Source organism: Chiloscyllium plagiosum, unplaced genomic scaffold, assembly GCF_037043375.1.
Source record: "Chiloscyllium plagiosum isolate Xiang-an unplaced genomic scaffold, Cpla_swu_hap1 HiC_scaffold_20, whole genome shotgun sequence".
NCBI classification, from domain to species: domain Eukaryota; kingdom Metazoa; phylum Chordata; class Chondrichthyes; order Orectolobiformes; family Hemiscylliidae; genus Chiloscyllium; species Chiloscyllium plagiosum.
The window spans coordinates 744569-772167 of NW_028270158.1; the positions used below are offsets into that span (position 1 = coordinate 744569).

General features: G+C 40.9%; 1 protein-coding gene across 6 annotated transcripts; it reads left to right on the plus strand.

The window, feature by feature from the left end:
• Positions 1-17: 17 nt before the first annotated feature.
• LOC122560915 (uncharacterized) lies at positions 18-26353 on the plus strand. Of its 6 annotated transcripts, none has more exons than XM_087997576.1 (6): positions 18-119; positions 3088-3195; positions 11047-12172; positions 12388-12471; positions 20896-20988; positions 25594-26353. In XM_087997576.1, exons 3-6 carry the CDS (start codon positions 11048-11050, stop codon positions 25909-25911), a joined length of 1620 nt encoding a protein of 539 aa, XP_087853702.1. In that variant the 5' UTR covers positions 18-119; positions 3088-3195; position 11047; the 3' UTR covers positions 25912-26353. The 6 variants fall into 6 exon arrangements, with proteins under 6 accessions (XP_087853702.1, XP_087853701.1, XP_087853704.1 ...); XM_087997575.1 differs by lacking the exon at positions 18-119 and adding an exon at positions 126-260; XM_087997578.1 differs by lacking the exon at positions 18-119 and adding an exon at positions 126-260 and having other exon boundaries at positions 11047-12163.
• Positions 26354-27599: the final 1246 nt, after the last annotated feature.

The window sequence follows — 27599 nt, forward strand, 5'->3', positions numbered from 1 at the left end:
GGGTGATTCCGGAGTCGGGGTCAGCAGGCCCAGGCTCCGAGCGGGAAGCGGGAGTTTTCCCTCATGCTGCGCGGCAGCTCGCTCAGAGATAGAGGCAGGAGAGAGAGAGAGAGTGTGAGGTGAGAGGCCCGGGGGAAGGCCGCTGGCGGCTCGGCTCAGCTCAGCTCGGCTCCCCCTGAGCTCGGGGTTTACTTTGAGAACCAGCGGCGGGCAGGAGGCCGCGTGTGACGGAAGGGGATTACCAGGAGAGCGCTGTCTCGGTGTGTGCTCTACTCACTGTCACCCAATATCTCACAGCGGAGATGGCAGGCTGACCTGCATTTAGAAAGCACCTTTCCCAGCCTTTGGCGGGCTCTGTTAATGAACCAGGAGTTTATTCTACCGCATGCAGATATTAAGAAGGAGATGATGTCTTGAAAAACATTGAGGGAGATTAGTCCGTGGGACCTGATAAAAGGTCCAGCTGCATATGTAGAGATTCCAATTTTTTGCATAAATTTCTGTTCTTGTTCCTGATGGGACCCATCCTGGGATACTGCGGGAGGAGATTGCTGGGGCCTCGACAGAGATCTTTAATACTAAATTTAAAGTTTCATGGAAGATTTCATAGATTAATAGAAATCAACAATATCTTTCATTCTTAGACTGGTTGTTCATCAGTATGAAAATAATGATCAGATCCACTCACCTCCACCCCCGACCAATCCAACAGTTTAAATTAATCATTTCTGTTTTGAACTTGATTTCATGTGAAACAAAAGACCTGTACACTAGCATAACAGTTATGTTCTTGTATGTAATAATTTGTGACCTCTTATACAAACTGCCAAGGCTCATTTTATTTTTATACGTAACTTTATTCTTTATGTGATGCAAAACCACTCTGATAGCAAATGTGAAATTGAGGGTGTGGAAATTATTCAGTGAGTTGATGTTTTGCATGGTGGCAGAATTCAGGTTTATTTGTAAAATGTATTTGTAAACTATGCAGAGATGGGTTAAATTATTTTGTTACTTCTATCATTTGCATATCATGATGACCCTTTAATATTGTCACTAAACGAGTAATCCTGACACCCAGGTAATAAGTCCAATAAGACATGGGAGCAGAGGTACATAGTTCAGCTCATTGAGTCTGCTTGCCATTCCAGAAGATTATGGCTGATCTGATAAGCTTCGACTCCCTGATGCAGAGGGTTTTGATGAATAATCACTAGACTCAACATTAACTCCCCATGGATTCTGCCAGACCTGCTGAGTTTCACCAGCAATTTCTGTTTTTGTTTCAGAACCCCAACATCTGTGGTTGTTTGTTTTATTGTAGTTGAAGACTAGTATTAGGGGAGGAAGAGGTAAATTTTCACTCAGCACTTCTGGCCGAAGGTGGATGCAAATATTTAATCCTTGTCTTTTGCATTGATGTGGAAAAATGTTTGAACAGAAGTATGTCATTCAGGACATTGAGTCTGCCATTCAATGAAATCAAAGCTGATCTCATAACCTCGAACTCCACTTTCCTGCCGTTTCCCCATATACCTTGATTCCCTTACTGATTAAAAACTGTCTATCTCAGCCTTGAATATACTTAATGACCCAGCCTCGACAACTCTCTGTGATAAAGACTGCCATTGATTTACTACCCACTGAGAGAAGATATTCCTTCTCATCTCTGTCTTAAATGGGTGATCTCTTATTCTGAGATAATGTTCTCTGGTTCTAGACTTTAGCAACCTTTCCACATCTACCCTGTCAAGTCCTCTAAGACTCTTGTATATTTCAATAAGGCCTTCTCTCATTTTTCTAAATTCTAAAACGTACAGGCTCAATCTACTTAACCTCACCTCATAACACATTCCCTCCATATCTTGTATCAACCTAGTGAATGTACATCACCACAGGGAATGATGTCACCAACTCAAGGAAACCTAAACACTTAAATAAAACGCAGGCCATACCACCAGTGCTTCACCAGAGGCTCACTGATGATGTTACCTAGTATGGTGACGAACCATCTGAAAACAAACCTTCCAGCTCAGTGAGCAAACTTGCATACAGAACCTCAACCTGAGCTACAAATCTTCTCAAAACTTGCTAACCATTCAACCTGTTCTTCAGTTTTTGTTCGATTTGCATTCTGTTATGGTTTGTTGCCCAATCTTTCACTTGCTTGAATGTATACTTTAACTGTGCTAAACACTGACTCTCAGTTTGACATTCTTTGGCATATTTGAAAGCTTTAAACTCATTTTCTCTGCATAAACCTGCATTTGAACAGAGCCCAAAATTTCCCAAACTTCCAGATTTTGAGATCAAGAACCGATTTCTTCACTGTTATTTTATTTGTTAGACTATGTTGCAAAAGCCAAATCACAATTAGTTCTCTCAGATACTCATCATCTTTGTTTATTTAACTATTAATACAGAAGACTTTTTTGTTATTAATATTTCCTTGAGTGAAAATGCAATAATTATATAACATTCAGGAAAATCTGATTATCCACACTCTGCTTCCAAACCAACCAGTGGTTTGTTTAACTGAAATTGGACAGATTGGATTATTTTAAATATGTGCGCTCTCAGGAACAGGAAAAACAAGGAAAATTCTTGGTCTTTTTAAAATATAATTTTATTTTAAATAATATCCATAGCTTTTCAAGCCCTCAGCTGGAACCAATATGACCGGCTGTCTACTGACTTATTACCTGTTCAGCATCAAATCACCTTTCTTTTCACAGAATGCTGAGTTGATGCTTCAGAACAAAGTGCTTAGCTGCGTACAAGATTGTCAGTCATAACAGTATGTAGAAAAACTTCTGTGTAAAGAATAGAGTTGATGCAAAGGGGAGATGGGAAAGTTAGGACCATAGGTGTTTAATAAAAAATATAGTACTGTGGATTCCAGAGAAATTAACTCTCGAAAGATGCTGGAGAATGTAGTTCTGAAGCAGAGTCATATCGGACTAGAAACATTGAGCTCAGTTTCTCTCTTCACAGAAGCTGCCAGATCTGTAAATGCTTCTTCAGTACTTCATTTCCATTCCACATACATGTTTCCTTATTGTATTTTTATTTGCTATCTCCATCCAGATTTGTTTGACGGTTTCACAGAATATGTAAAATTGATAATTTGAAACTGTAATAACTTGGCAGCTGGCATCTGTTCTGGACAAAAATCATCTAAACTTGATATGCCAGGTATGTACGATAATTACAGTAAATTGTTGGGTATCATTTTGTGTGAAAATGTAAAAATGTTTGTGCTATAAAGTACAAATATTAGATGCTTAGTAAAGTATATTGAACTGAATGAGCACAGCAATATAGTTTAACCATCGATTTAGTTTGGAAAGGTCTGTTATTACTTGATGTTTTTATGGATATGTAGAAATATGGAACACGAGGCATTCGGCCCCTAGGTCTGTGTTGGTTCTTTGAGTGCCATGGAATTATTCTTGCTTACCTACTCTTTCCCTACGAACCTTTTTCATTTTCAACTTCATATTTAAATCAGCTTTCACAGTTAGTATTTGTGTCAGCTTTGTTCATTTTCAGGTGGTATATCCATTTGTTTAACTTGTTTTAATTTATTGTCACATAAATTATTTGGATGCGAGCATAAGAGGTACAGTTAGTAAGTTTGCAGATGACACCAAAATTGGAGGTATAGTGGACAGCGAAGAGGGTTACCTCAGATTGCAACAGGATCTGGACCAGATGGGCCAATGGGCTGAGAAGTGGCAGATGGAGTTTAATTCAGATAAATGTGAGATGCTGCATTTTGGGAAAGCAAATCTTAGCAGGACTTCTACACTTAATGGTAAGGGCCTAGGAAGTGTTGCTGAACAAAGAGACCTTGGAGTGCAGGTTCATAGCTCCTTGAAAGTGGAGTCGCAGGTAGATAGGATAGTGAAGAAGGCGTTTGGTATGCTTTCTTTTATTAGTCAGAGTATTGAGTACAGGAGTTGGGACGTTATGTTGTGGCTTTACAGGACATTGGTTAGGCCACTGTTGGCCTTTTGTCTACAGGAGTAGTGCCAGAAGACTGGAGGATAGCAAATGTGGTTCCCTTGTTCAAAAAGGGGAGTAGGGATAACCCTAGTAACTATAGGCCGGTGAGTCTCACTTCTGTTGTGGGCAAAGTCTTAGAGAGAATTGTAAGGGATAGGATTTATGCACATCTGGATAGGAATAATGTGATCAAGGATAGTCAGCATGGATTTGTGAAGGGCAGGTCGTGCCTCACAAACCTTATTGAATTCTTTGAAAAGGTGACGAAGGAGGTTGATGAGGGGAAAGCGGTAGATGTGGTATATATGGATTTTAGTAAGGTGTTTGATAAGGTTCCCCATGGTAGGCTACTGCAGAAAATACGGTGATATGGCATTGAGGGTGAGTTGGAGGTTTGGATTAGGAATTGGCTGGATGGAAGAAGACAGAGGGTAGTAGTTGATGGCAAAGTTTCTTCATGGAGTGCCGTCACTAGCGGTGTTCCGCAAGGATCTGTTTTGGGACCATTGCTGTTTGTCATTTTTATAAATGACCTGGAAGAGGGGTTAGAAGGTTGGGTGAGCAAGTTTGCGGATGATACGAAAGTCGGAGGAGTTGTTGACAGTGAGGAAGGATGTGGCAGGTTACAGCAGGATATAGAGAAGCTGCAGAGCTGGGCAGAAAGGTGGCAAATGGAATTCAATGTAGCTAAGTGTGAGGTGATTCACTTTGGGAAGAATAACAAAAAGATGGGGTACTGGGCTAATGGTCGGATACTTGGTAGGGTGGATGAGCAGAGGGATCTTGGTGTCCATGTACACAGATCTCTGAAAGTTGCCACCCAGGTAAATAGTGCGGTGAGGAAGGCATATGGCGTACTGGCTTTTATTGGTAGAGGAATTGAGTTCCGGAGTCCTGAGGTCATGATGCAGTTGTATAAGACTCTGGTGCGGCCGCATCTGGAATATTGTGTGCAGTTTTGGTCGCCATACTATAGGAAGGATGTGGAGGCACTGGAACGGGTGCAGAGGAGGTTTACCAGGATGTTGCCTGGTATGGAAGGAAGATCGTATGAGGAAAGACTGAGGCACTTGGGGCTGTTTTCATTAGAGAAAAGAAGGTTTAGGGGTGACTTGATTGAGGTGTACAAGATGATTAGGGGGTTAGATAGGGTTGACAGTGTGAACCTTTTCCCGCGTATGGAGTCGGGTATTACAAGGGGGCATAGCTTTAAATTAAGGGGGGGTAGATATAGGACTGAAGTTAGGGGTAGGTTCTTCACTCAGCGAGTCGTGAGTTCATGGAATGCCCTGCCAGTAGCAGTCGTGGACTCTCCCTCTTTATGGGCATTTAAGCGGGCATTGGATAGGTATATGGAGGATAGTGGGTTAGTATAGGTTAGGTGGGCTTGGATCGGCGCAACATCGAGGGCCAAAGGGCCTGTACTGCGCTGTATTCTTCTATGTTCTATGTTCTAAATACTGCATGCAGTTCTGGTCTCCTTCCTATCAGAAAGATGTTGTGAAACTTGAAAGAGTTCAGAAAAGATTTACAAGGATGTTGCCAGGGTTGGAGGATTTGAGCTACAGGGAGAGGCTGAACAGGCTTGGGCTGTTTTCCCTGGAGCGTCGGAGGCTGAGGGGTGACTTTATAGAGGTTTACAAAATTATGAGGGTCATGGATAGGGTAAATAAGCAAAGTCTTTTCCCTGGGGTTGGGGAGTCCAGAACTAGAGGGCGTAGGTTTAGGATGAGAGGGGAAAGATATAAAAGAGACCTAAGGGGCAACTTTTTAAACACCGAGGATGGTGTGGGTATGGAATGAGCTGCCAGAGGAAGTGGTGGAGGCTGGTGCAATTGCAATATTTAAGAGGCAGTTGGATGGATATAAATATAGGAAGGGTTTGGAGGGATATGGGCCAGGTGCTGGCAGGTGGGACTAGATTGGGTTGGGATAGCTGGTCGGTATGGACGGGTTGGACCGAAGGGTCTGTTTCAATGCTGTACATCTCTGTGACTCTATAACTAAGTACAGTGGAAAGCTTTGTTTGCGAGCAGTACAGGCAGGTCATAGTAAGCAAGGACATATAGGGTGTAAAAGATTTGGGCAGACTGAGGCGCACAGGACATGCACAAGGCAAGATCAACATTATTTGAAGTTAGATAGTCCATTCGTCAGTCTAACAATGGCAGGGTTCTTCAACCTGCTGGTGCACGTGTTCAAGCTTCTATATCTTCTGCCTGACGGAAGTGGTTGTAGGAGAGCATTACTGGAGTGGGATGAAAGTGAGGACTGCAGATGCTGGACAATTGGAGTCAAAAACTGTGGTATAGGTAGCCCCAGCTATCCGAAAGCACAGCGTTCCCAGGAACCTTTGCAAGCCAAAAATGGCTTAAAGCGAAGGTGCATGACTTATATGGGAAATAGTATCACATTTTTGTAAGAGTGAAAATCCTCTTTGGATTTGCGAAAACTGGTACTAATGTAACTTCCATAAATTGCGTAAAGTGCACGATCGAAAACCTGTATTGGAAAAGCACTGCAGGTCAGACAGCATCTGAGAAGCAGGAGAGTTGACATTTTGGCCATAAGCCCTTCATCAGGAATGTGGGAAGGGAAGGGGCTAAGAGATAAATAGGGTGGGAATGGGGCTGGGGGCGAAGTAGTTGGGAAGGTGGATGCAAATGGAGGTGATTGTGATAGGTCGGTGGAGAGGGTGGAGCAGCTAGGTGGGAAGGAAGATGGACAGGTCAAGAGGGTGCTGCTGAGTTGGAGAGTTGGACCTGGAATGAGGTGGAGGAGGGGAGGTTTGGAAACTAGTGAAGTCAACGTTTATGCTGTGTGTTTAAAGGGTCCCAAGGTGGAAGATGAGCTATTCTTCCTCCAGTAGTCAGGTGACTTCGATTTGGCAGTGCAAGAGGCCCAGGACTTGCATGTCCTTGGTGAAGTGGGAAGGGGAGTTGAAGTGGTTGGCTGCAGTGCAGTGGGGTTGTTTGGTGTGTCTGTCCAACAGATGTTCCCTAAAACGCTCTGCAAGTTGACCTTCTGCCTGCCTGATGTAGAGGAGACCACATCAGAGCAATGGACACAGTAGATGAGGTAGGTGGATGTGCAAGGAAATCTCCGTCAGATGTGAAAAGATTCTTTGGGGCCTTGGACGGATGTGAGGGGGGAGGTGTGAGTGCATGATCTGTTTTGTCCGCTTTCTTGCTCTGTTTCATTTTGTATTCCATTACATTGTTTAGGCCTTGCAGTAGGTGGCAAATGTCTGTATGGTTGGTTTGGGCCTTTAACTTGGTCTGGTACTGCCTCTTGACATCTTTGATGGCTTTGCGGAGGTTGTATCTGAATTTTCTGTATAGGTCTGGGTTGTCTGACTTGAATACTGTGTGTCTGCTCCTCAGTAGGGATTTCCTGGTTCATCCAAGGTTTTCGGTTGGTGAACACCTGGATTGCCACCTTTGACCCGCAGTCCTCCATGCATTTGCTAATGAAGTCCATGATGGTGTGGCGTACTTGTCTAGGTTTTCCGCTGAGTACTTGAATATGGTCCAGTCCACTAATTCCAAGCAGTTCTGGAGACAGTCTTCCACTGCCTTTGACCAGCATTGCATTTCTTTCTCTGAAGGATCCTCTCATTTCAGCCTATGCTTATAAGTTGGGGTTCCACTGGACCTTAAGACTAGGTGTATAAGTAGGCCATTCTGTCCATTGAGTCTATGTCATTCAGTAAGGTCATGGCAGATCTGATGATCTTCAACTCCACTTTCCTGCCTCTTCCCCACAATCTTTAATTCCCTTTCTGATTAAAATCTGTCTATCTCAGCTTTGAATATACTTAATGACCCAGTCTCATCAGCCCTTATCGGTATTAATTCTCATCGATTCACTGTCCTCTGAGAGAAGAGATTCCCCATAGTCTTAAATGTGCAGCCCCTTATTCTGCAATATGCCTTCTATTCCTCCATACCTGGTATCAGTCTAGTGAACCTTTCATTGGATACCTATAACTTTTCCAGTGTTTATTATGCATTAAAGGGATGTGGATTAGATTAGATTAGATTACTTTTAGATTACTTACAGTGTGGAAACAGGCCCTTCGGCCCAACAAGTCCACACCGACCCGCCGAAGCGCAACCCACCCATACCCCTACATGTACCCCTTTTTACCTAACACTACGGGCAATTTAGCATGGCCAATTCACCTGACCTGCACATCTTTGGACTGTGGGAGGAAACCGGAGCACCCGGAGGAAACCCACGCAGACACGGGGAGAATGTGCAAACTCCACACAGTCAGTCACCTGAGTCAGGAATTGAACCCGGGTCTCTGGCGCTGTGAGGCAGCAGTGCTAACCACTGTGCCACCATGCCGCCCAAATGCTGACTTGGCCAGCATTTATTGCCCATCCCTAATTGATCAGAGGGCAGTTAAGAATCAACTACATTGCTGTGGGTTTGTAGTGACATGTAGGTCTGATTAGGTAAAGATGGCAAATTTCCTTCCCTAAAGGACATTGAGGCTGATGGGCTTTTCCAACAATCGATAGTGGTTTCATGGTAATCATTAGACTCTTAATTCCCAACTTCTGTTGAATTTAAATTCCACCATTTGCCATGGCTGGATTCAAACCTGGGTCTTCAAATCATTACCTAGTCACTGAATGATTTGTCTAGTGATAATATCAGTAGGCTATCACCTCCCTTGGACATTAATCATGGTTAGCTTATCCCCTTCCTAGAATCCTCCTTCCTCACTGGAATTTTTCTTTGCTGTGAGCCCTGAACTGTTTACTTAAATATCTGCCATTTGTCCTCAACTGTCATTGCAGCTAACCTCCTTTTCAAGTCTACTGCAGCCAGCTCTGTCCTCATTCATTTCTAATTACCCTTATTTAAGCTTAACAATTGTTTCCAACTCCATTTCTTCCCTCAAAACAGAATGCTAATTTCTATCACATTAAGGTTACTGTTTCCTAAGGGATCTTTTATTCTTTCATCATTTACTAAACCTGCCTCATCGCACATCACCAGATTCAAACAAGCCTGATCCATTGTTAGATACACAACAGATTGGTCTAGGAAACTGTCCAAGCTACACTCGTGAGTTCTTCCTCACGGCTTCCCCTGCCAATCTGACTATCCCAATCTATGTGAAAGTTCAAGTCACACATGATTAATGTAATTCATTAACTTTTTTAAAAGATTGTGCTTTATTTTCCCTCTGCATTATTTACCAATCACTTTCAATGTGTGACGTCTGGTTACCACCCCCACCCTCCCCGTCAAGGGACAGTTTTTTCCTACTCTATCAAAGCACCTTTTGAGCACCTGTAGTAAATCTCTTTTATTCCTCTGCTCTACCAACAGCAATGCCAGTTTCATTCGTCGCTCCATTTAAGCGAGATCCTTCAAAGGAAAGGAGTAGACCATTCAGCCCTTCGGGCCTATTCTGCCACTTAGTGAGTTCATAGCTGATCTGTGGCCTGTCTCCATATACTGCCTTTGGCCTATATCCCTTAATATCTTTGCTCAACAAAATTTTCTACATCTCAGATTTAAAATTAACAACTGATCCAGCATCCACTGCCGTTTAGAGTCATACAGATGTACAGCATGGAAACAGACCCTTCAGTCCAACCCGTCGATGCCGACCAGATATCCCAACCGAATCTAGTCCCACCTGCCAGCACCTGGTCCATATCCCTACAAATCCTTCCTATTCATATACCCATCCAAATGCCTTTTAAATGTTGCAATTGTACCAGCCTCCACCACTTCCTCTGGCAGCTCATTCCATACACATACCACCCTCTGTGTGAAAAAGTTGCCCCTTAGGTCTCTTCTATATCTTTCCCCTCTCACCTGAAACCTATGCCCTCTAGTTCTGACCCCAGGGAAAAGAGTTCCAAATATCTATCAGCCTTTGTGTAGAAGTGCTTCCTAGCATCACTACTATCATTCTGTAAAATTTTCTCTAAACCTTTTCTGAAATTTTTACATCCATCTTGCAATGTGATTTCCAAATTTGCACGTTACTGCAATGAGGTTGAACCATTGCTTTATAAACTGTAATCTATGTGTCTGCTTCCAAAGCATAATCCTGTAAACATTTTTTAAACCAGCTGCCTTGTTTTGTGTATGCGAGCCCTCCAGTTTCTGTCCGTTTTTAACATTGTGCCATTGATTTTTCACTTGGTGCCTATCCAATACTTCACAATTATTTTACTGTGATTTAAACAAAGAAAACTTGGGGTTTGACAACTGAATGTTTTTAATTTCCTTGAACAGCCAATAATGTAAGGCATATTTAGATTAGATTAGATTAGATTACTTAGAGTGTGGAAATAGGCCCTTCGGCCCAACAAGTCCACACCGCCCCGCCGAAGCGCAACCCACCCATACCCCTACATTTACCCTTTCCTAAGGCTAGGTGCAATTTAGCATGGCCAATTCACCTGACCTGCACATCTTTGGACTGTGGGAGGAAACCGGAGCACCCGGAGGGTACTCCCCCGCAGACACGGGGAGAAATTGCAAACTCCACACAGTCAGTCGCCTGAGGCGGGAATTGAACCCGGGTCTCTGGCGCTGTGAGGCAGCAGTGCTAACCACTGTGCCACCGTGCCGCCCACATTCATTAAGTAAAAAGTGTATCCAAAGCATGAAGTGATATTAACTTGCTGTTGCTTCGATCAAATCAATTGAAGTTGTATTAGTTAATGATTCATGCATTTCCTATAAGTGCAAAACATTATGAAGGCAGCCTAGAGAAACTTATGATCAATCTTTTCTGGAAAATTATGAAATTAGATATTTTAATAAAGCGAGTATTGCTAATGAAATGAAACCTGTTGTGTTCTTTATAATGCATGTTGAACGGAGATCAAAGGGCACGTGTGATCTTGGAAACCATGATGGTCTATGAAATATACATCCCTATACTTGAAACAATTGAGTTACTCTTGAACATAATACTGAATTTACAAATTACATATTTATTCAATATGCACCATAAATTAAATAATGTGATAGAAATATGTTTCCTACTCTTTTTAGAATGTTCAAAAATGGCATTGAAACAACTGAATCAAAATCTATAAAGAGTAAAAAGCAAATTGAAGTAAACATCACTGTCGAGCAAAACAAAAAATATGAGGGAAAGTGCAAATTTAAAAGCAAAAAAAAGAAAACTAAGAAGTCTGAAATGGAACAGATTCTGCTGGAAATAAATGATGTTGAAGTCTGCAGGAAACTAAAAATGAAGAAAAAGAAAAGAAAATCTACAAGGTCAAGTATTAGTGATGAGGAACAAGGTGCCAAGATTGACAGAAACATAGTAAAAGGTCATTCACAAGAGAGTGAAATTGATGAGGCCGTGTATCATTTAAAAAAGAAAAAGAAAAAGAAAAAAAACTTCAAAACAAATGAACATTCTGACCCTCAAAGTACATGTGAGAAAGGAACAAGTAATATCAGTGAGAATGACCAAAGCAGAGTTCAAGTTGAAAGTGACTGTAACATTAAGAAAAAGAAAAAAAAAAAATTTGAAAATTCTGATGTGGAAGAGGGATTCACTAAAAGTAAGATGTCAAATAATACGGCAGACAAATTAGACAACACAGCAGAAGTGTCTTGTGTTGAAGCCAAAAGTGTCAAGAGAAAGAAGAATAAGAAACGCTCTCATTCTGAGGATTTTGACACATCTGAAAATGAAAAATCAACGAAGAAATGGCAAAGAGATATTAATGATAAGCTTAAAGCTGGGAATGACAAATTCAATCAAGAAGACAGAAAGAAACAAAAGGATGAACAAATTCTGGATACACTAGAGACAAAATGCACGAAAAAGAAAAAGAAACGAAAGCTACATGCTGAGGAACCAGAAGGAGTGCACAAAGGAGGAATGGTTAAGAAAAGAAAAGAAGTGGAGCAAATAGAAAATAACATAGAATATATCTCAAAATCTCACAGAAAGAGAAAAATATCCACTGAAACTGAAGAGGAAGGAATTGAGACCAATCTGGACAAAACTAACAACATTTGTGAATTACAGCACTCCTCTGAGACTGCAAAAGGGAAAAAACAAGAGACGACACTTAATGTTCTTGAAGACTCTGTAAAAATTAAAACGAAAACTAAAAGGAAGAAGAAAGATGTCTCATCTGTGATGCAGGTTTGTAAAGTAAGTCATAACTTCTGTGTTTAATTGACAAATGTAAAATATTATAGCATAAATTTATTTTAAGTATGTTGTTGAGCCATGAAATTGTGACCAACCTGAGCTTTGCCTCTTCTGGCTGGAAACATGCACAGTAATTTGTTTATCTTTAGTATATAAATATTTTGCACATAATTATATTTATAGATAATCAACATAACTGCATTTTCTTTTCTCAGATAAAAGAGGAATTATGCGACAATGATGATTTACAGATTATGTCTGAAAAAAAAGGAAATGTGTTTGAAGTGACGATAGACAAGGTACAGAGATACACTGAACATCTGGTTTATAATAGACAGGTACTAAGTTGACAAGGACACAGACAGTCTGGTGGACTATATAGTCCTTTCTAAACTATACTCACCCATCAATAAGACTGTAGGAGCAGAAATTAGGCCCATTGAGTCTGCACAGCCATTGAATCATGGCTGTTGGTTTTTCAACTCCATTTTCCTGTTTTCTCCCTGTAATGTTTGATCACCTTAAATCAAGAATTTATCTTCTCTGTCCTAAATATACTCAATGACCTGGCCTCCACGGCCTTCTGTGGCAATAAATTCCACAGATTCACCACTCTCTGGCTAAAGATGTTTCTCTTTATCTCTGTCCTGAAGGGTCTTGCCATTACTCAGGCTGTTCCCTTGGGTCCTCATCCCAAAGTCTACTCTGTGCAGGCCGTTCAGTATGCTGTCAGTTTCATTCAGATTCCCCCCTCATCTTTCTAAACTCCATTCAGTATAGTCCTAGAGTCCTCAAACATTCCTCATCCTTGAGATGAATTTTTGCTGTATCTTCCGAATTACTCCCAGAAACTCCTGCCATTGCTAATTACCACCAGGAATGGATCTCAATTTGTTGAATCATAGCAACTGAGTTTAGGATGAAAAGTTCGTATAAAACGCCCAAGACTGTGACACCCTTATGTCATCTTTAATTTGATACTGAACATTCAGTAACTGTAGGACTTAGTAGCTGCCCTGACCAAGATTAGCAAATACGGCAGACAAAATGAAACCAGCTGAGTCCTTCCAAATCATGTTTGACCTGATTAAGCAGTATCTAAGTCGTTGTGGTAGCTGGAGCAATTTTATGGATAAGCCTGTTTTGGAAATTCGTTTATATGGAATCATTTACAGCATAAATAGAGGCTATTTAGCCTAATGCTCAGTGGAAGTCAGCATGGACTCAATCAGTTTACTTCGTCATGTGCTGCGTCCCCGTAGCCCTGCACCTTTCTTCCCTTTAAGCATCCACCCAATTTCCTTTCAAAATCCGTGTTTCCACTTCCAGTACCTTCATGGATAGTTCCAGATTTTTATAACTCAATGCTTTAAAAAGTTCTTCCTTCATTATCCCCTGTATCTCTTGTTACAATCTTAAATCTGTGACTCCCTATTCTTTGTTCCATCAGCTAATGGAATTTTTTTTTTCCCCTTTTATGTGCTATCAAATCTCCCCATTGCTCCAATCAGGTTTGTCCCAGCTGTTCCAACCTAATCTAATGTCTCAATTTCATTTCCAATCTCTGGAACCAAACTGGTAAACCACCTCTTTCTCTTCTCAGGGAACTTCACATTTTTCAAAAAGTGCAGTCACCAGAACTGAATATAAAACTCTTGCAGGCTTGAGGAGCCAGATTGAACTCTATGGTCCAAATGACTTAACAGAGCCTTCCAAATGTTCACCTTTTGTATCCTAAATATTTATTTTTGAAGCCCATGATCTGGTATGACCTAGATTCTGTCCTCCAACAGTGCTACCACTGTGCTGTTGCTGTCACTTAATCCTCTTGTTTTGCTGGTTGGTTCCTTTGTACAAAAGGGGTTGTAATGTTCACTGCTATATTTCCTCAGCTTTTTATCTTCAGTCGTAATGGCAAAATTAGTTTGAAATATTTTTCCTGTAACACTTGGAATCTTTGAAGGTGCACAAATTGACGCAAAGCAAAAAGTGGAAATTGTTTCTGAAACATTGTACTAAACTGAACAGAAATTGAACCTTTTCTGTCACTTAAATAACTAAACTGAAAGAAAATAGCAATGTGACTATCTGAAAAGCTGTAGGGGATGGATTGTGTGATTTTTAACTGATGCTGATCAATAGGCAGTGGACAACTGCACAATTAAAATTGCCTTTAAATTTATTGTCCCAGATTCACAGCCAGCATTGTAGCCACTTTTACTTTTACACAACTGTTGCTTATCATCTGAGACAGTCAGTTACTTCATAAATACATTCAAATTGAAATTCAATGATGCCATTAATTTAGATTCCGGCCTAGTGAAAATACATTTGAAAAGCTACGAGAAATGTATTTAAAAGATTACCCTAGTGAGGATGCAGCAATCATCCTCCACCTGAAGAAGCTTATAAAGTATTTAAGAAGTGCCATTCTTGCTTTATAAAATCAGAGGAGGAAAAGAACCCCAACCTCCACAGGCTGTAGCTTACTGTGGACAGCAAGCTGTTTGCAGAAGTCTCTCTATTCAGCTCACAGTCAACGGCAAGATATTTGCCCTAGAGTAAATATGTGCCAGTTAGTGTAAGTTCATAGCAAATTAAGTCCTCTGTCAGAAGCCTGGGATGGTGGTATGATTGACACACCAAGCTGATTTTGAGACCACTCATCCCTGACCCCGATTGTAGGAGAAGACAGCTCAACAAAGAGGCTCCTCCAACATGATGATCTGTGCAGCTATGGCGATTTTTAATGTTAATTTTTAAAATTACTGATTGGGACCGAGATGGAGAGAGAGTACTTCCCAATGAGATCTCTAAAGGACCAGTGCTTCTCCAGAAAGGCTGTAGCTGACCTCTACAGCCTTCTGCATCGAGACTTGGTGAACCAAAGTGCCATCCTTTTTCAGTTGTCTGTATCTTATTTATTTTCCTTTCTTTGCTGAAATGTTTTTGTTTCCCACTTTTTAAAATGTATTCACAGGATTTGGGTGTCACTGGCTAGACCATCATTTATTGCCCATCCCTAGTTACTCAGAGGGCAGTTAAGAGTCAACAACATTGCTGAGAGTCTGGAGTCACATATAGGCCAGATCAAGTAAGGATGGTAGTTTCCTTCACTAAAGGACATTAGTGAACCAAATAGAGTCGCAGAGATGTACAGCATGGATCAGACCCTTCGGTCCAACTTGTCCATGCTGACCAGTTATTCCAACCCAATCCAGTCCCACCTGCCAGCACCCAGCCCATATCCCGTCAAAACCTGTTTTTTCTGACAATCGACAACCCTAATCCTATCACCTAGCCATCATTGGATTCTAAATTTTGGATTTTTGTTGAATTCAAAGTTCACCATCTATCATGGTGGGATTGTAACCTGGATCGCCAAAGCATTACCTGAGTCTTTGTATTAATAGCGATAATGGCATTAAACATTTACCTCCAGCTTTTGCATCACCATTTTTTCATTCAGGGTGTAGGAAAACTTAAGTCCTTGTTACAGGTTCTGTTAGAATTTTGTATTTCATTTGGAAAAGATAGCTATATGTTTTACTTGGTCTGCATGGAGATGTTTAAGTAAAGCTATGCTTGTGTCTGAATGATTTCCAAAAAGGAATATGCGATTTGTCACCCTGACATCTGTGCACTTTTGCATTGTAACTTCATAAACAAACTTTAAACGTAAATGTTGTAGCCCGAATTTATTATCACAGAATTGTTATGATGTGGAATGAAGTCATTCCATCGATCAAGTCTGCTCCACTTCTGTTACCTAGAGCCAGTCTCCTGCCTTTTAACCATATCCCTGCACATCATTTCTTTCCAAATTGTTATCCAATGCCCTTTTTGAATGCCTCAGTTGAACCTGCCTCCTCCACATTTCCAGATAGTATTCCAAACCCTAACTACTTGCTGAGTGAGTTTTTTCTTCCTTTTGAACACTACACTTAAAATCTATGCCTTCTCCCTGTTTTCTCTTTTACAAGTAGGAGTAGCACTTCTCCATCTATCCAGCCCACTGATGATCATGAAAATTTCTGTTATCATTCTCTGCAAGGAAAACTGTCCTACATTCTTCAAAGTATTCTTATAACTAAAACTTTTCATTCCTGGAATCATTCTTGTAAGTTGCTTCTGTACTCTCCCCAATACATTCACATCCTTCCTATAATTGACATTTACAACGAGCTGTGATCTAACAAGTATCTTGTACAAATTCAATGTCAGGGTCTTGCTCTTGTCTTCTTTTCCCCTATTAAAGCCAAGAGCACTGTATGTTTTGTTAACTGTTCTCTCCACCTGTCCTTCACCTTCAACAATCTGCACATATGCACCTAGCTCCCTCTGCTCCAGCATCCCTTTAGCATTGTACCTTTATTTTATATTGTATTTCAATGCTGTTCTGGCCAAAGTGCATCTCCTCACACTTGTCTGCATTGAATCTCATTTGTCACCTATCCACCCACTCCACCAACTTGTCAGTATTCTGTGCTGCATCATCTGCAAACTTTGAAATTGTCCCCTGCACACCAAGATCTAGATCATTAATATACATCAGGAAAATCAAGAGTTCTAATAGTGACCCTTGGGGAAGTCCACTATAAAACTTTCTGCAGCCAAAAGAAATCCACTGACCGTTACTGTCTGTTTCTTATCACCCAGCTAGTTTTGTATACAAGTTGCTATTGTCCATTTTGTACCATGACTAATTTTCCTCGAAGTCTGTTGCATGGCACTATATCAAATGCGTTCTTGAAATCCACATACAGCACATCAACAGCTTTACCCTCATCAGCCCTTTCTGTTAGGAAGGCAGATTATTATTTGAATGGCTGTAAATTGAGATAGGAAAATGTTCAATGAGACCTGGGTGTCCTCGTGCAACAGTCATTGAAAGTACAGGAGATGCTAAAGTATGTACTAGAGCAGAGGGACCTGGGTGTGTATGTGCATGGATGCAACAGGCAATAAAGAGGAAAATTCTATGGTGGTCTTACCTTTATAATTCTAACAGGGCTAGACACATTAGACGGCAGGAAGGATGTTATGGTGTTGGTGGTGGGGGGAGATGAAGGGATATGGGGGGAGGGTGGGGTTAGTGTATTGAACTTAATGATCATGGACGTAGGTTTGCTCGCTGAGCTGGAAGGTTCACTTTCAGATGTTTCGTCACCATACTAGGTAACATCTTCAGTGAGCTTCCGGGCGAAACCTTTTAGAAGCATGGTGTGTTGGATCCGTCTGGTTGCATTTTTTGGAAGTCGGTCTTATTTATTTCTCTAGATTTCTGAGGTATTTTGAGTAGAACTGTGATTTGGTTCTCTAGTTGTGGGGTTGGGTCTATCGCCATTTGTTGGTAAGTGTTGGTAACTGCAAGTAGTGCGTTTGGCTTCATCCGGAGGCTCACGAAAATGTTACCTAGTATGGAAACGAAACGGGTGAAAATGAACCTTCCAGCTCAGCGAGCAAACCTACGTTGAGAATCTTAACCTCAGCTACAAATCTTCTCAAAACGTAATGATCATGTATGATTATATTGAATGGTGGAGTATGCTGGTGGCCTTCTCCTGCTTCTATCTTCTATGTTTCTATAATACCACCTTCAAAAACCTCTAGCCATATATTCACATCTTTCTAATATGTCAATTAGTCAAACACGATTTTCTCTTTAGAAGGAAGTTTTTTAAACTGATTTAGCAGGGGGATGGGACACAGTAGATGGAAAGTTGAAAGCAAGGCCCAATCAAATATAGAGGGAATGTCAGGATAGTCCAGTAGATAGAGAAGACATGGGCAGGATAAGGCACATGAGAGGGAGATCTAGAGAGCTAAATTGTAATAATTTCAATGCAAGGAGATTGACTAACTGGTAAGGCAGCAGAACTGACGCATTGATCAACACATGGAAAAATGATATTGTTATAATTGCTGAGATGTGGCTGAAGGAAGGACAGGACTGGCAGCTCAATATTTCAAGGTGTGGAAGTTCGAGGCGGCATGGGGTTGGTGGAAATAAGACAGGTGTGAGCATCGATCAAGGAAACCAACACTGCAGTAATGAGAGGGGGCATCACAGAAGGGACTGCAAATGAGGCCACCTGGCTAGAGCTTAGAAATTTTTAAAAAAAGATTATATGACATGCCTCTCAACAGTCAGAGGGAGATGGTGGAGCAGAAATGTAAGCAAATCATAGAAAGAATCATAGTTGTAGGAGATTTCAACTTTCCTAACATGAACTTGAATCGAGTAGCTTGAGAGGATCAGTCAGGGTAGAATTTTAAAGTGAATCCAAGAGAGCTTTATGTGCGAGTATATAGATAAGTGCGACTAGAGATGGGGCAGGGCCAGACCTAATCCTGGGGAATGAAGCCAGTCAACTGGATGAAGTTTCAGTGGGTGAGCGTTTTGGGGATAGTGACCATAGTTTATAATTTCAGAGTCATTTATGGAAAGGGATAAGGCTAATGCAGAAGTGTCTAAACTGGGGGAAGTCCAGTTTCAATATCATTAGACAGGATCTGGCAAACATAAACTGGGTGCCCAGCTTGCAAATAAGTCTATATTTGGAAAGTTGGAGTATTTTAAAAGTAGCACAGTGCAAATTTAATCTGTTCCTCCAAGACTGAAAAGCAAAGGCAGCAAGTCCAAAGAACTTTGGATGTCAAGGGTTACTGAGACTTTGGTAAAGAAAAGGAGGAAGCAAATGGCAGATAAAATACAATAAAAATAGGGAAGGCCCTTCAAAAGAATAGAGAGTGTAGGGAGTTGTTTAAAAAGGAAATTAGGTGGGCAAAGAGAGGCCACAAAATGTCTTTGGTAGATGGGCTCCAGGAAAACCCCATGGCATTTTGTAGGTATATTGAGAGTAAGGAAAGGGTAGGGCCTATTAGAGACCAAAGGGGTACCCAGTACATGGAGCCACTGGTTATGGTGAGGCCTTAAAATGTGTCTGATTTCATAAAGGAGAATGACATCGTAGCTAGGATTTCAATTGCGATGGTGAGGTTCTAGAAACCTTAACATTTAAAAGCGGTAGGTGTTAGACTTTTTAAATAGACATAAAGTGCATAAATCCATAAGACCTGATGAGACGTATCCCAGGCTGCTGTGGGAGGCAAGGGAGGAGTTGGCTGGGGCCCTGGAGAAGATATTTAATACTTTGCTGGCTGCAGGTGAAGTGCCAGATGACTGAAGAATAGCTAATATAGTTCCTTTGTTCAAGAAAGTCTGTAGGGATAGGCCAAGTATTTAGAGCAGTAAATCTGACATCAGCGGTAAGGGGATTATTGGAAAAGATTCTGAAGGATAGGATTAATCAATAGTTGGAAAGGCAGGGAAAGTCCACACAGTTTTATTAGAGGGCGATCATGTCTGACTAATTGAGTCTTTTTTTCTAAAAGGTAACGATATATTGATGAGGGTAGTGCAGTTGATGTGGTTTACATGGACTTCAATAAAGCCTTTGACAAGGTCCCACATGGAAGGCTGGCTCATAAGGTAAGAGCCCATGGGATTCAAGGCAAGTTGGCAAATTCGTTTCAAAACTGTTACAAATAGGAGGCAAAGAGTGATGTTTGAGGGTTGTTTTGTAATTGAAAGCTTGTGACCACAGGGTACAGTGCTAGGACCCTGGCAGTTTGTTATTTACATTAACTAGATATGAATGTAGAAAGTGTATTCAATATGTTTGCAGATGATATGAAAATTGCTGTTGATAGTGAGGAGGATGGTCTCGAGAGTACAGTCTGATGTTGATCAGCTGGTAAATTGGGCAGAGCAATGGCAGATTGTAATCCTGGTAAGTGCAAGGTGATGCACTTTGGGAGGTCTAATAAGGGAAGGATATACAGAATGAATGGTAGGTTTCTGGGGAGGAACAAAGGAATCTTGGTGTAAAAGTCCACAGATCCTTGAAGGTATCAGTACAGGTAGACAGGGTGGGGAAGAAGGCATATGGGTTGCTTGCCTTCATTAGCTGGGGCATAGACTATAGGACCATGGAAATCTTGCTACAACTTTATAAAAGATTGGTTAGCCACAGGAAGTTCTGGTTACTACATTATTGGAAGGATGTGATTGCACTGGAGAGGGTGCAGAGGAGATGCACCAGAATGTTGCCTAGGATGGAAAGTCTGAGTTTTGAGGATAGGCTTGGTTTGTTTAACACAGAGCAGAACAGGCTGGGGGTTGTGAGGGGTTCTGATTGAGGTGTCTGAAATTATGAGAGGCAGAGACAGGGTAGATGTGAGAATGTCTTCCCCATGACAGACATGTTTAAGACCAGAGGGCATAAGTTTAAGGTGAGGAGCAAGTGGTTTAGAGGAAATCTGAGGAAAGACATTTTCACCCATAGGGTAGTAGACATAGGGAATGTGCTGCTGGGGATGGTGGTGGAGGCAGGTATTCTCACAACCTTTAAGAAGCATTTGGTGAGTATTTAAAATGTCAGGGTACAGTAGGCTATGGGCCCAATGCAGGTCAGTGGGCTCAGTGTAGTTTGGTGTGCATGGTGAGCTGAAAGGACTGTTTCTAAATTCTGTATGACTGACTAAATCTGTGCCTAATAAACCCACATGTTTCCATGTGGTTACCAATTTGATCCTGAGTAATTGTTTCTATTATCACACTATATCGACACAGGCAGCACACTTCAGGACTGTGTGAATAATGAATACTGTATATTATGAAACTTTGTAAGATTTTGTTTTAAATTTTATTTATTTAGGCTAGGCGACAAGCTTTGCAAGAAGAGATTGACAAATTATCTGGCAAAACTGGCGCTTCAGAAACTAAAGCTTCTCCAGAAATCAAACCAAGAGTAAGACTTTTTATGACTAACATTTATGTCTAGTGGATGAGATCCTTTATGGAAATCAGTATCACTGGGTGTTTATGCAAGGCGTATGATAGGCTGTGCAATCCAGTTTTAAACTGCAAGTTAGATAAGTAAGTTGATTCAAGAAGCTTACAAAAGACACTGAAATCTGCACCTTTGCTTTTAAAGGTTTATACTAAACTCGTATTGCCTGATATTTCTTACCTGTAATAATGAATTGAGTATGCTGATGTGTAAGAACTGAAGCAGTTTGTTTTTTATTTATTCTTTCATGGGATGTGGGTGTCTCTAGAAAGGCCAATATTTACTGCCCATCCATCCCTAACTGCCCTTGAACTGATTGGCTTGCTAATTGTTTGGCTATTTCAGAGGGCAGTTAAGAGTCAATTACATCAGTATGGGTCTAGAGTCTTGCTAGAAATGTAGTCATGGAGAATGCATCTGTTCCAACTCAACACAGTAGGTGACAGGTATTTACTAGTTCATTTTTCAGGGCAATGCCTTAACCAATCAGAATTAACCTGCCTGGTTTAAAGTTTAAAGTTAACTGTCAATCATCTTTAACTGACAACACCTCTACCAATTGGAGTCTGCTTAGCAACCAATCCGTTCCCTTCTCTCATTGTATAAATGGTATTCTTGCAAATTGTCTTGATGTGTGCAAGATGAAAAACTTCTAACAAAATGTCTTTTATAATCAATACTCAAATCCTGATTGATTGTTACTTTGCAAAATAGAAAATCTTCATGAGTCTAACCTGTGAATTTAAAACAGATAATATCAACTCCCTGATCTTTTAATAAGGGCCAGTAAATCCACTGTGATGTTGACCACGAAGTGACAATCGCACAATGCTTGTGGAGACAAAATTCCAGCCTCCACATCAGGGATCCCTTCTATTTTATACTGCATGGCACTAATACTGACCTCAATAGTTTAGACTTTGAACAAACCCAGCAGCTCAAAACTGGACATCCTTGAAGTGCTTTGGGTCATCAACCACAGAATTGTATTCAACCACAATCTGTAACCTCTTGATCTGGCCCCTACTGTACCATTAACATCAAGCAAAGGGTTCAACCTTGGTTTGATGAATAGTGCATTCCAGGAGCAGGTCCAGGTAAAATTGAGGTGTAAACTTAGTAAAGCTACAGCATAGAACTACAAGCATGCAATAGTCAGCACTATGTGCAAAGTTAGAGATAGAGTACGTTGAATGTGAAAGGTTGAATGTGGAAATGAAACCAATGTTCATGCAGGAGCAGCAGGCGATTCTATAGGGTCCTAAATGAATGAGAACAAGGTGAGGGAGAGGCTTCCGTAGGAATGGAATAATGAATATTCCACATATCCTATCCAGAGGCAGACATAACTAGTTGCCATATGGGTGCCCATAGTAACAGCTCTAACTTGGAGGGAGTACACTTAAGGGAGGAGTTGTCAGAGTGAGGGGGAAAATGCTCAGCCAGGCAGAGGAGGGTGATGAAGCTTGGAGATGATTTGACAGAGAGAGGAGAACTCTGGGAGTGTCCAGCTGGGAGACCGAGGACTAGAGAGATTGAATATTCATAATGAAGAAGAAGTGGTTATGGCCTAGAAGCTACAAACTGAAAAAATGATGGAGAGCATCGGAAGAGTCATCAAGTAAACAAAATGCTGGAGAAACTCAGCAGCTCAGGCAATGTATGTGGAGAGAGAAACAGAGTTAACATTTGAAGTCCTATGACAGTAGGAGGTCCCATTTCAAATTCCAGTATCAACAACGATTTTCTTTCAGGAGAATCGTGTATGAAGTCAAGAAGAAACTGAGCATTTGGAGAACACGTGGCCTTCGAATCAGGAGAAATAAGTTCATTGGGGCAAGAACGGTCTGAAACTAAGGTTGTATTTCCTGGGTTAGAAAATGAAATTAGGAAAGACTTCTACCACCTTGTGTGTATAGAAGTTTAGAAAGCTCTTCTGAAAATTGTAATGGATGTTGAATCAGTTTGGGGGACGGCACATTGGCGCAGTGGTTAGCACTGCTGCCTCACATGCCAAGGACCCAGGTTTAATTCCAGCCTCGGGCGACTGTGTGGAGTTTGCACATTCTCCCCGTGTCTGCTTGGATTTCCTCCCACAATTCATAGATGTACAGGTTAGGTGTATTAGCCGTGCTAAGTTGCCTATAGTGTTCAGGAATGTGTAGGTTAGGTGTATTAGTCCTGGGTAAATATAGGATAATAGGGTAGGGGAATGGGTCTGGGTGTGTTGCTCTTTGGAGGGTTGGTGTGGATTTGTTGGGCTGAAGGGCCTATTTCCACACTATAGGGACTTTATGTAGTGTCCAGTATCTTCAGCTGTGACTTGATATCACACAGTGAATCAAATTAGTTGAAGACTAGAAACAAAAACAGAAGTTGTTGGAGAAACTCAGCAGATCTGGCAGCATCTGTGGAAAGAATGCGAAGTTAACATTTTGAGTCCAGTGATTCTTCTGAAGTTTTCGGAGCTGCTGAGTTTTGGCAATAATTTCTGTTTAGTTTCAGATCTCCAGCATCTGAGGTTCTTTGATTTGTTATGGTTGAAGATGAGTATCTGTGTTACTGGAATCTCCACAGGAGGCAGGAGTAAATCTTCACTCAGCACTTCTGGCTGAAGGTGTATGCAAATACTTTAGCTTTGTCTTTTGCACTGATGTGGAAAAATGTAGGAGCAGAAGTATGCTATTCATCGAGATCATATTTAATCTGAAAGCCCTGAACTCCACTTTCCTGTCTTTTCACCATGCACCTTGAATCCCTAACTGATTAAAAATTTGTCTCATACTTGGATATACTTAATGGCCCAGTCTCATAGAGAATTCCACAAATTCACTATCCTTAGAAGAAATTCCTCCTCATTCCTGTCTTAAATGAGCACATCTTTATTCTGCAGTTATGCCCGCTGATCCTAGACTGTTCCACCAGCGGCAACAACTTTTCTGCTTCTACCCTGTCAAACCCTGAAAGATCTTGTGTTTTGATAAGATCACTCTTAATTCTTCTAAACTCTAATGATACAAGCCCAACCAAATCAACCACTTTTCATTAGAAAATCCTTTCACACCTGGTCACCCTTCTCTGGATTGCCTCCAATGCCAGTACATCGTTCCCTAGTGGAGCGAAACTGCTCACAGTATTCCAGGTGTGGCCAAGCTAATGACCAGGAAAGGGAAATTTGTGGAGCTTCTACCTCCAGTGAGTTGTGTAATTGTTTTCCACAATTCATGACTAGATGAGACAAGACTGCAGACCTTCAATATGATCCACTGGGTGTGGGATTACTTAGCCTTGTTTATTACATGCAGAATCCTCTATTTGGCATGCAAGTAGTCCTTTGTGGCTTCACTGAGTTGACACCTCATTTTAGCTATGTCTGCTGCTGGCATGACCTCCTACAATCTTCTTTGAACCAGGGTTAATCCCTGCCTTTATGGCCGTGGTACAGTATGGTATTTTCTGGGCAATATGGTTGCATTTAATTCTGCTGCTGGTGGCCCACAGCACCTCGTGGAGCCCACTTTTTAATTGCTAGATCTGTTCAAAATCTATGCTTTCAGGCTACCTTGTCATGATGTATCCAGCATCGTGTGTTATGGAGCTGCATTCATCCATGCAAGAGGGGAGTATTCCATCACTCACCTGATTGGTGTTTTATTCAAAGTCACACAACACCAGGTCATAGTCCAACAGGTTTATTTGAAATCACAAGTTTTTGTAGAGCTGCCCCTTTGTCAGGTGAAGGTGATTCCACCAGGCTCTGAAAGCTTGTGATTTCAAATAAACCTATTGGACTATAACCTGGTGTCATGTGACTTCTGACCTTGTCTACTCCTGTCCAACACCGGCACCTCCACATCATTTTTTTGTTGATGGACAGGTTTTGGGGAGACAGATGGTGAATTATTTGCCATATGGCAGTATTTACTTCAAAGTGGGATCAGTAAATTACTGCCCTGTTGATGCCTGAGCTGATGCCAATCTGAGGTTAAATCCTCTGCTATATCCAGTGATGGACTGCTTTTAATAACACTACTATAATGTATATAGAACTCTAATTACCATTGAATTGTTTGGTCATGTGCTATATGCTCTCTCAGCTTCAATTGCTGATTAGTTGAAAAGACGCTGAAGCAAGAAATTCTCAGTGGGTTTTTCCAAAACCAAAAAAAAAATGCTGGAGAGAACTAATTGGAATTCCTGCCAAACTCAACATCCCTACAACACATCGTCTGGTTTCACCTTGCAGTTGCTCTGACATTTCTGTTTTGCGTGGCAAGGATTCCTACGTCATTCAAATGAGACTGAAACATTAAAATGTCACCAGTTTCTGTGGCCGCAGAATGAGCAGTTTGATTCATTGCACTGTTGACCGTTCCAGTAACAGCCTCCATGTGTTTTCTGTGTATTTGTCAATTAATATTGGAGATGATTTCTTAATATGCTCATGAAACCAAATCCTAAAGCCAACATGATTGGTTACTCTGGTATATTGCAGTCTTCAGACAATACCTTGAACTTCTTTTTCTCTCTAACTTTTATTTTCATATTTATTTTGCCCACTAGTGTACTGGCACACAATGGGACACATCCACTTTTGAAAGTACAGAGCAGAAAAACAAGTTTTTGAGACTAATGGGTGGGTTTAAGACCTCAAATCAGCCTCCATCATCTGCAAGTAGCTCTGGAAAGCAAAATGTGGCACTTAATAAGGAAGAAGAACAAAACTTGAACAGGACGCTGCAGAAGGAATTCGACAAAGCATTGAACCTTCGGCAGAATCGAGGAATTGGCCTGGGGTTCCAGTCTTTTTCAAATCCAGCTAACAAAATCTTTTTTATAGACAAGTATGCCTCAAAATCAACAAAGTTCAATTTCAATTAAACAAAAATGAACCAATCTTGGTACGGGATTTACTTCAAGTAATGCGATGCTGTACACAGTTTCCTGCATTCCCTTTGTGTTTTGGAGTTACATGGTTCCATAAATGGAGCTGAATGAAATCTGCACAGTTCAGCAGTCTGCTTCGTCCTGATCCAAATCTGTCAGATTGTGATTCTTATCTGAACATCAATTACTTCCAAAGTCAATAAAGCAGCAAGAATCCAGGCTCAGTGACACTTTGTCAGTTCAGTATTGGATTTCATGTTGAACAAAGAGCTGGACCTGTCCTGACTGACTGGACCAATTGCAGCTTGGCGCAGATTTATGTATATTTTTCCTGTGACTTTATTTTACCTTTGTTTCTGATCAGTTAGAACTGTTCTGTGCATCCTCCTTAAATTAACAATATTTTTAGGACAATAAATGCAAAACTTTAAAAGCAGATGATCTCATTTATTGGAAGCAACTCTGGAAATTTTGCAGTTTTTTTTGTGAAAAGAGAAGGAACAAGATCAATGAAATAATGTCAATCAAAGGTAATTTTAAATGGATACCTGTTATCTAAGCTCCAAAGGGATTGAGTTTTAATAATTTAGGTTTTTGAAAAAAAAAGTTTCTTCTATCCAGTTGACAGCCTTTTTCTCTGATCATTTATAAAAAGAAACTCCAGGTAAGTAACTGGGCTCCATTCACCATTTTGCTGAAACGGCACTTTTTCAGTGTTATAAAGGGAGTCTCCATTACCTCCAATGCCTTATTGGCTCCCTGTGTTCTGAATGTCACCTGTTTCAGATGATAGTTCAGAAATCTTTTTGCATGAGCATATGGTTGACACGTATTGCAGACTATGATGGAGCTGTTGACACTCATCAACAAAATGCTAAGTCTTTCATCCGCAACTTGCTTTCTGTGCATTCTGGTGTTTAGCAGTGTTCCATCTGAATCGATGGTATTACCAGCCCAAATTTGGCCCACACCCTGGAATTCAGCTGAAGGCTTCGTAGTGGGTCAAAGCTGCTCATGAATTTTCAATTGGATTAACAGCTCGATGTTCAAAATTCCAATCTTGGAGAAAATGCAGGTTCTTGTGCAGACTGGACAGTAACCAATTTTAAACAGAGCATTTTCATCACTGCTGCTTTGTTCCTTCATTTCTGAAGGTATACATTGCACTGGTTTGTGCCAAATATTGATTAAACATTATTCTCTTCAATCCCACTGCCATTAGTCTCAGCTCCCTACATTGCATTGGTTTCTCAGATACTGTATTTTTGCTATTAATTCTGTCACCCTCAGGATTTGTTAAACTTTTGCCTTTTAGAAGCACATTTGAGCTAAACTCCGATTTAAATCCTAGTTTCTGTGATGATGATTGAAACATTTCAGTGGGTCACACAGATTTGTTGTTTATGTCCTAAAACCGGAAGTGTAGTTTAAATCTTCAATTTTAAATTAGTTGTAATTTGCTTTTTAAAAATGAGCATTACCATTTAGGTAAAAATCCCATCAAATATTAAAAATTTCCTGTCTCGAGACTTAGCCCAGATTTGAATTAGTGCTACTTTTAAAATGCTAATTCAAACATTTAGCCAGTTGGTCCAAGGCTTCTTTCTGATCAGACATTCTTTGTTCTAGGAGTCCAGAGGAGGTTTACAAGGATGATCCTGGGGATGAAGGCTTGTCATATG